The 7,276-nt window shown below is 47.1% G+C and overlaps 1 protein-coding gene across 1 annotated transcript; it reads left to right on the forward strand.

Moving 5' to 3' along the window:
• Positions 1 to 3,931: 3,931 nt before the first annotated feature.
• On the forward strand, positions 3,932 to 5,608 carry LOC311115758 (ankyrin repeat and SOCS box protein 17-like; the record flags this gene model as incomplete). The annotated part of the gene is made up of 3 exons (XM_084190904.1): positions 3,932 to 4,323; positions 4,811 to 5,090; positions 5,402 to 5,608. The coding sequence occupies 3 exons, from the start codon at positions 3,932 to 3,934 to the stop codon at positions 5,606 to 5,608; spliced, it is 879 nt and encodes a 292-aa protein (XP_084047030.1).
• Between the last annotated feature and the right edge of the window lie 1,668 nt (positions 5,609 to 7,276).

Here is a 7,276-nt window from a genome sequence, read left to right on the forward strand (position 1 = left end):
GACTCGGTCTCGAACCCCCTCCGGTCTCAGTCTTGACTCGGTCTCGGACCCCCTCCGGTCTTGGCCTTGAATCGGTCTCACTTTAGGTGGTCTCAAACACAACACTGGTAGATTCTCTACCTATTAGATACCAGAATAGATGGTATATACTCTACCTATTAGATACCAGAATAGATGGTAGATACTCTACCTATTAGATACCAGAATAGATGGTGGATACTCTACCTATTAGACACCAGAATAGATGGTAGATACTCTACCTATTAGATACCAGAATAGATGGTAGATACTCTACCTATTAGATACCAGAATAGATGGTGGATACTCTACCTATTAGACACCAGAATAGATGGTAGATACTCTACCTATTAGATACCAGAATAGATGGTAGATACTCTACCTATTAGACACCAGAATAGATGGTAGATACTCTACCTATTAGATACCAGAATAGATGGTAGATACTCTACCTATTAGACACCAGAATAGATGGTGGATACTCTACCTATTAGACACCAGAATAGATGGTAGATACTCTACCTATTAGATACCAGAATAGATGGTAGATACTCTACCTATTAGACACCAGAATAGATGGTAGATACTCTACCTATTAGATACCAGAATAGATGGTAGATACTCTACCTATTAGACACCAGAATAGATGGTGGATACTCTACCTATTAGATACCAGAATAGATGGTAGATACTCTACCTATTAGACACCAGAATAGGTGGTGGATACTCTACCTATTAGACACCAGAATAGATGGTAGATACTCTACCTATTAGACACCAGAATAGATGGTAGATACTCTACCTATTAGACACCAGAATAGATGGTAGATACTCTACCTATTAGACACCAGAATAGATGGTGGATACTGAGGCTGCAGTACTGCACATAAATCACCATGACAACCTAGCGTGACCCATCCCTGACCCATCATCAGTCCTGCTGCAGCTGGGGAAGGAAGGAAGGAAGGAAGGAAGGAAGGAAGGAAGGAAGGAAGGAAGGAAGGAAGGAAGGAAGGAAGGAAGGAAGGAAGGAAGGAAGGAAGGAAGGAAGGAAGGAAGGAAGGAAGGAAGGAAGGAAGGAAGGAAGGAAGGAAGGAAGGAAGGAAGGAAGGAAGGAAGGAAGGAAGGAAGGAAGGGAGAGAGAGAAAGAGAGGAGGGGAGAGGAAGACAGGGAGGAGAGAGGAAGAGATGGAGGAGAGGAAGAGAGGAGGGGAGAGGGGGAGAGGAGGGGAGAGGAGGAGGGGAGAGGAGGAGAGGGAGAGGAGAGGAAGAGATGGAGGGGAGAGGAGGAGAGGAGGGGAGAGGAGGAGAGGAGGAGAGGAGGAGAGGAGGGGAGAGGAGGAGATGGAGGGGAGAGGAGGAGAGGAGGGGAGAGGGGGAGAGGAGGGGAGAGGAGGGGAGAGGAGGAGAGGAGAGAAGAGGAAGAGAGGAAGAGAGGAGGAGAGGAGGAAGAGAGGAGGGGAGAGAAGGAGAGGAGGGGTGAGGGGGAGAGGAGGGGAGAGGAGGAGAGAAGAGAAGAGGAAGAGAGGAGGAGAGGAGGAAGAGAGGAGGGGAGAGGAGGAGAGGAGGGGAGAGGGGGAGAGGAGGGGAGAGGAGAGAAGAGGAAGAGAGGAAGAGAGGAGGAAGAAAGGAGGGGAGAGGAGAGGAGGGGAGAGGAGGGGAGGAGAGGAGAGGAAGAGAGGAGGAGAGAGGAGGAGAGGAGGGGAGAGGGGGAGAGGAGATGAGAGGAGAGAAGAGGAAGAGAGGAGGGGAGAGGAGGAGAGGAGGGGAGAGGAGGAGAGGGGAGAAGAGGAAGAGATGGAGGAGAGAGGAAGACAGGGAGGAGAGAGGAAGTGACTGAGTCAAACCTTTTCGGAGACACAATGCTTTCATTTTTGTCTCTGTAAAAAAAAGATTTGGCTGTGGCATAAGTCACTCATCTGTCAGAGAGAGCAACACTCTTGCACTAAATTTCAGTTGTGATTGTTCTTTAACCTTGGCGGTCTCTAGACTGGTTGCCTGTTTGTTTCTGCCCTCTTGCCAACTCCTAATGGGAATTGTCATGCCAATGTTTGGCTTGCCAATGACAATGAAGCAGGCAAAAACACAACCAGATCTGAAACCAGGCAGTCTCATCAAAAACACAACCAGATCTGAAACCAGGCAGTCTCATCAAAAACACGACCAGATCTGAGACCAGGCAGTATCATCATCATGGGGTTCCTCTTACTTCAATCAGTAGAGTGGTGTCAGTGTCTTTCCAGTCCGATATGCGTTTTGCTGTCCCCTAGCAGATTCACAGAACACTGCAAGTATTCATCTATTCTATTGGACGACGTTGAGTTCATCAGCTCTCCACACAACTCAACTGTATCCACAACACATGATCATGGAAACTTTAACTTTACAGAGATAACACAGATAGGCCGACTGGAATATGTCAGTGGGAACACTTATTGACAACAAATAGTGAGTGTTTTTTATTGAATGACACTTGACTGTAATGTGACTTATGAAGGAGTTATATAGGGGTTATAAGTAGATAATACTGTTTTTTAAAGTAAGCTTTTGATAACTACTTTTATGCATAAAGTCAGCCTTTAATAGAGCATAACTTCAAGATGTCGTTTAATCAGCCAACCACACGAAGGTCCCATAGGAGGGGTTTGGCTGATGTTATGCTCTGTCAAAGGCTGCGCAACATCAGCCAAACCCTTCCCATTGGACCGTGTGTTTGTTTGAGCTCTTGAAGCAGTTGGCACACAGAGGCACAGTTGTGCACAGTGGCAGGGAACGCTCTGAAACCTTCGTATCAGAAATCTGTGATTTGAAACCTTAGAAGTCTGTAGTCTGAGCGATGAAAAGCTGAGAGTATGAAACCAGGGAAGAAGGACAGCGACTCTAGAATGGCCATTCTGATGAAGCTTCACGCCCAAAACGTCTATGAATTAAAACGACACGCCGTTGAACAGGAGTTGCTGCAACAAGATCACTACCGCTCCATGTTTCAAATCAACCAGGGGATAACAACTGTTAATAAGACGTTAAGGGATATAAAAATGATTAGTGGGTATTGTCACCAAACAGAAATTCTCAAGGATAAACCAATTGGAAACTTTCCAAATCTGAGCCTCAGACATAGTTCGAGAGATTTCCGCAAAGGTAACAAAGAAGAAATTATTTCGATTCTGAACTTGAATGGGAAGTGTACCACCTCACTACCGAACATTCGTCTGGACCACACCACAGGAAATGCAAATGGTTTCCCTTCAGAAAGTGGATTAATCGACTTATCTATCTCCCCTTTGTTGGCTTGTAACAAAATCCTTTCCAAATCAGCGGTTACAGTGATCAACGACCATAGGACAGGGATCTACGGAAATGGATCTCAGTTGTCCTCGGAGTCGCGCGGCTCAACCTTTGGTACCAAGGACAGCGGCCACACCCGCGTCACAACAGCCATGTCCAAGACCGCCATAAAGGAAGGCCTGAGAGAGCTGGTCCTGGAGTACAACAGACCCAGGACTATGAGCTATATTGAAAAAGAAAAAGTATTACGAGAAAAGGTGTCTGCTTTTATTAATGGACTCTCAGGGGATAGTTAGCAGAAGAAGAACTGGAGAGATTCTCCATGGAGAGATTTTACGCATGGGCTAGATGGACACCATTTAGGTTGACATGAACACCGGTGTTTTTAGTTTCACTATAGTAGGCTATTATTTAACAAGATAGGTGCATTTAATATTTTAAAACAGACGATGAAGTCAAACTATACACGATCAAGCAAACAAACACTGACGGGCCAAGTAAGAACAATAGAGCATTATGTGTAATGACCCGCGTTCGTGTACGTAACAATGCTCAGGAATATATAGATTCTGAAAATGTTTATAGCAAAGTTGGTTTTGAGGAAGGCGAGTGTCCGACCACAACAATGTCGGATAGCGACGAAGACCACACCAACGGTGATGACAACGTTTTTCTCAACCTGGTCGCGCGCGTCATCCGGAAACCCCTCTACCGGTTTCCTGGGCAGTGGGGCCGCGAGACCTACGAGCCGCGGATCTACAGAACTCTGGGTACCGTACTACGGAACGCGACCTCGGAAGAATTCGATGCCTTTATAACGGACTTCATCAATTTCGCGCGGACGGCTCATGCGCGCCTGGACATGCAGTTCTACATGGAGTTCATCAATGTGTGCACCAATACGATCCTCCACTGGGTGTTCGCGCGCAGGGGCAGCGCCGACATAGTCCGGAAGCTGATGGAGAGGACGTCGGTGTATCTGCAGGACCAGACTGACAACCTGGCCATACTATGGAGGTAAAAACCGTATTTCATTTTTTGTTTGTTTTTACCGTAAAACGCTGATAAAACGGTCAGCACTAAATGTAGGCCTAATTTCATTTCACAACCACCTGAGCCAACGTCCAGCCAGACCTCTTGGCAGAGGCCATAGTAGTACAGTACACTCCCATACAGGAAAACACTAGTAATCACACTGGTGATAGTCGGGTTTTAAGATAAAGTGGGTAAAGTGGTCCTACAGCTGGGGTCTTCAACTCTGGTGTATTAGTGTTGGTCTGGAATAAAAGCCTGCATCATCAGTAACTAGCCCTTCCAGGACTAGGAGTTGGTGGCAACCCTTTCCTTCAGTAAAACACACGATGCGTCCCAAATGGTACCCTCTTCCCTATACAGTGCACTAGTTTTGATCAGAGCCCTATGGGACATTGCTCTAAAGTAGTGCACTATAAAGGGAATAGGGTGTCATTTTGGGACGCACACACAATTCCCTTTTTCTCCCCAGGTGTTTCACACCCATCTACAGCCCCAGCCCCATGGGCGGGGTGACCCCACTGATGTTCGTGGCCCAGAACAGGCAGTATGACGTGCTGAAGGTGTTGCTGCAGTATGGGATGCTGGAGAGGGAGAGGAGACCAACCCACGTCATCGTCTCGGTCCTGTTTGATCCACCGAGACTGGAGGTGCTGGATGAACGCTGTCACGCCACCGTCACTAGAGAACTCAGGGACTGTATGGCTCTCTGCTTCAGGGTGCTCAGCCATGTCTCCGTGTCTGATATAGAGGTCAGTTTACACACACACACACACACACACACACACACACACACACTCACAGAGAGAGGGAACTCAGGGACTGTATGGCTCTCTGCGTCAGGGTGCTCAGCCAATGGTCCATGTCTGATATAGAGGTCAGTTTATTTAATTTCCATCACAGATATAGAGATCCGTGGACCTATACAAAACAAGGAACACTTCTTCTTGTGTAGAATGCTGGGTAAAGCAAACAGTTTAAAGCAAATAGGAGAAAGTCACAATCCCACACTGTTGTATAGCTAAGCCATTCTGGTTATTGACATGCATGTCCCTCGTTACAGATGCAGATTGTGTACGGTCGTAAGCCCCTGATCGAAGACTGGAGAGATCACATCCCCCCAAGTCGCTACAGGGACCCCTGTGAACTGACCCACCTCTGCCGTATGGTGGTTCGGACCTCTCTGCTGGCCAGGGGCCGCTTACCGGACGGCATCAAGTCGCTACCTCTCCCTACACTCCTCCAAGGCTACCTCAACCTGGAGAGCTAACCTGGCTGTTTTACCTGGTCTTTGTGAGGTCATGTGGTCTGGAAAAACTCCTGTCTCTGCTATTAAAACAACCAGGAGGAGGAGTTAATAAAGTGACTGCAAATCAAATGTGTTTTATGAAGTCCTTTTTACATCAGTCACAAAGTGCTTTACAGTTGAGATCACACAGAGCAAGCAAAGCAAAAGCAGAAAAACTGTCTACAAGGAAGAAACCTAGAGAGGAACCCTATTGGCTGTACCGGTTAAAGGTTAAGAGTACGTGTGGCCATGACAAGTTCCTTGGTGTCCACATCACAAAGGAACTATCATGGTCCAAAACACACCAACACAGTCGTGAAGAGGGCACAACAACGCCTCTTCCCCCTCAGGAGGCTGAAAAGATTTGGCATGGGTCCTCAGATCCTTAAAAAGTTATACAGCTGCACCATTGAGAGCATCCTGACTGGTTGCATCACCGCCTGGTATGGCAACTGCTTGGCATCCGACCGCAAGGCGATACAGAGGGTAGTGCGTACGGCCCAGTACATCACTGGGGGCAGAGCTCCCTGTCATCCAGGACCTCTATACCAGGCGGTGTCAGAGGAAGGCCCAAAAAATTGTAAAATACTCCAGCCACCCTAGTCATAGACTATTCTCTCTGCTATCGCACAGCAAACGGTGCCGAAGTCTGAAGTTCTGTCTATTATCTATCCTGTTAGCCAGTCACTTTACCCCTACCTACAGTGCCTTCGGAAAGCCAGTCACTTTACCCCTACCTACAGGGCCTTCGGAAAGCCAGTCACTTTACCCCTACCTACAGGGCCTTCGGAAAGCCAGTCACTTTACCCCTACCTACAGTGCCTTCGGAAAGCCAGTCACTTTACCCCTACCTACAGGGCCTTCGGAAAGCCAGTCACTTTACCCCTACCTACAGTGCCTTCGGAAAGCCAGTCACTTTACCCCTACCTACAGGGCCTTCGGAAAGCCAGTCACTTTACCCCTACCTACAGTGCCTTCGGAAAGCCAGTCACTTTACCCCTACCTACAGGGCCTTCGGAAAGCCAGTCACTTTACCCCTACCTACAGGGCCTTCGGAAAGCCAGTCACTTTACCCCTACCTACAGTGCCTTCGGAAAGCCAGTCACTTTACCCCTACCTACAGTGCCTTCGGAAAGCCAGTCACTTTACCCCTACCTACAGGGCCTTCGGAAAGCCAGTCACTTTACCCCTACCTACAGTGCCTTCGGAAAGCCAGTCACTTTACCCCTACCTACAGGGCCTTCGGAAAGTATTCAGACACCCTGACTTCTTCCACATTTTGTTACGTTACAGCCTTATTCTAAAATTGATTAAATAAATAAACATCTCAGCAATCTATACACAATACCCCATAATGACAAAGCGAAAACAGGTTTTTATAAATTTTAGAATATTTATAAAAAATACAAAACAGAAATACCTTATTCATATAAGTATTCAGACCCTTTGCTATGAGACTCAAAATTGAGCTCAGGTGCATCCTGTTTCCATTGATCATCCGTGAGATGTTTCTACAACTTGAATGAGTGGTAAATTATATTGATTGGACATGATTTGGAAAGGCACACACCTGTCTATATAAGGTCCCACAGTTGACAGTGCATGTCAGAGCAAAAACCAAGCCATTAGGTCAAAGGAATTGTCCGTAGA

Source organism: Coregonus lavaretus (genome assembly GCF_964263955.1).
Source record: "Coregonus lavaretus genome assembly, contig: HAP1_SCAFFOLD_2971, whole genome shotgun sequence".
Lineage (NCBI taxonomy): Eukaryota > Metazoa > Chordata > Actinopteri > Salmoniformes > Salmonidae > Coregonus > Coregonus lavaretus.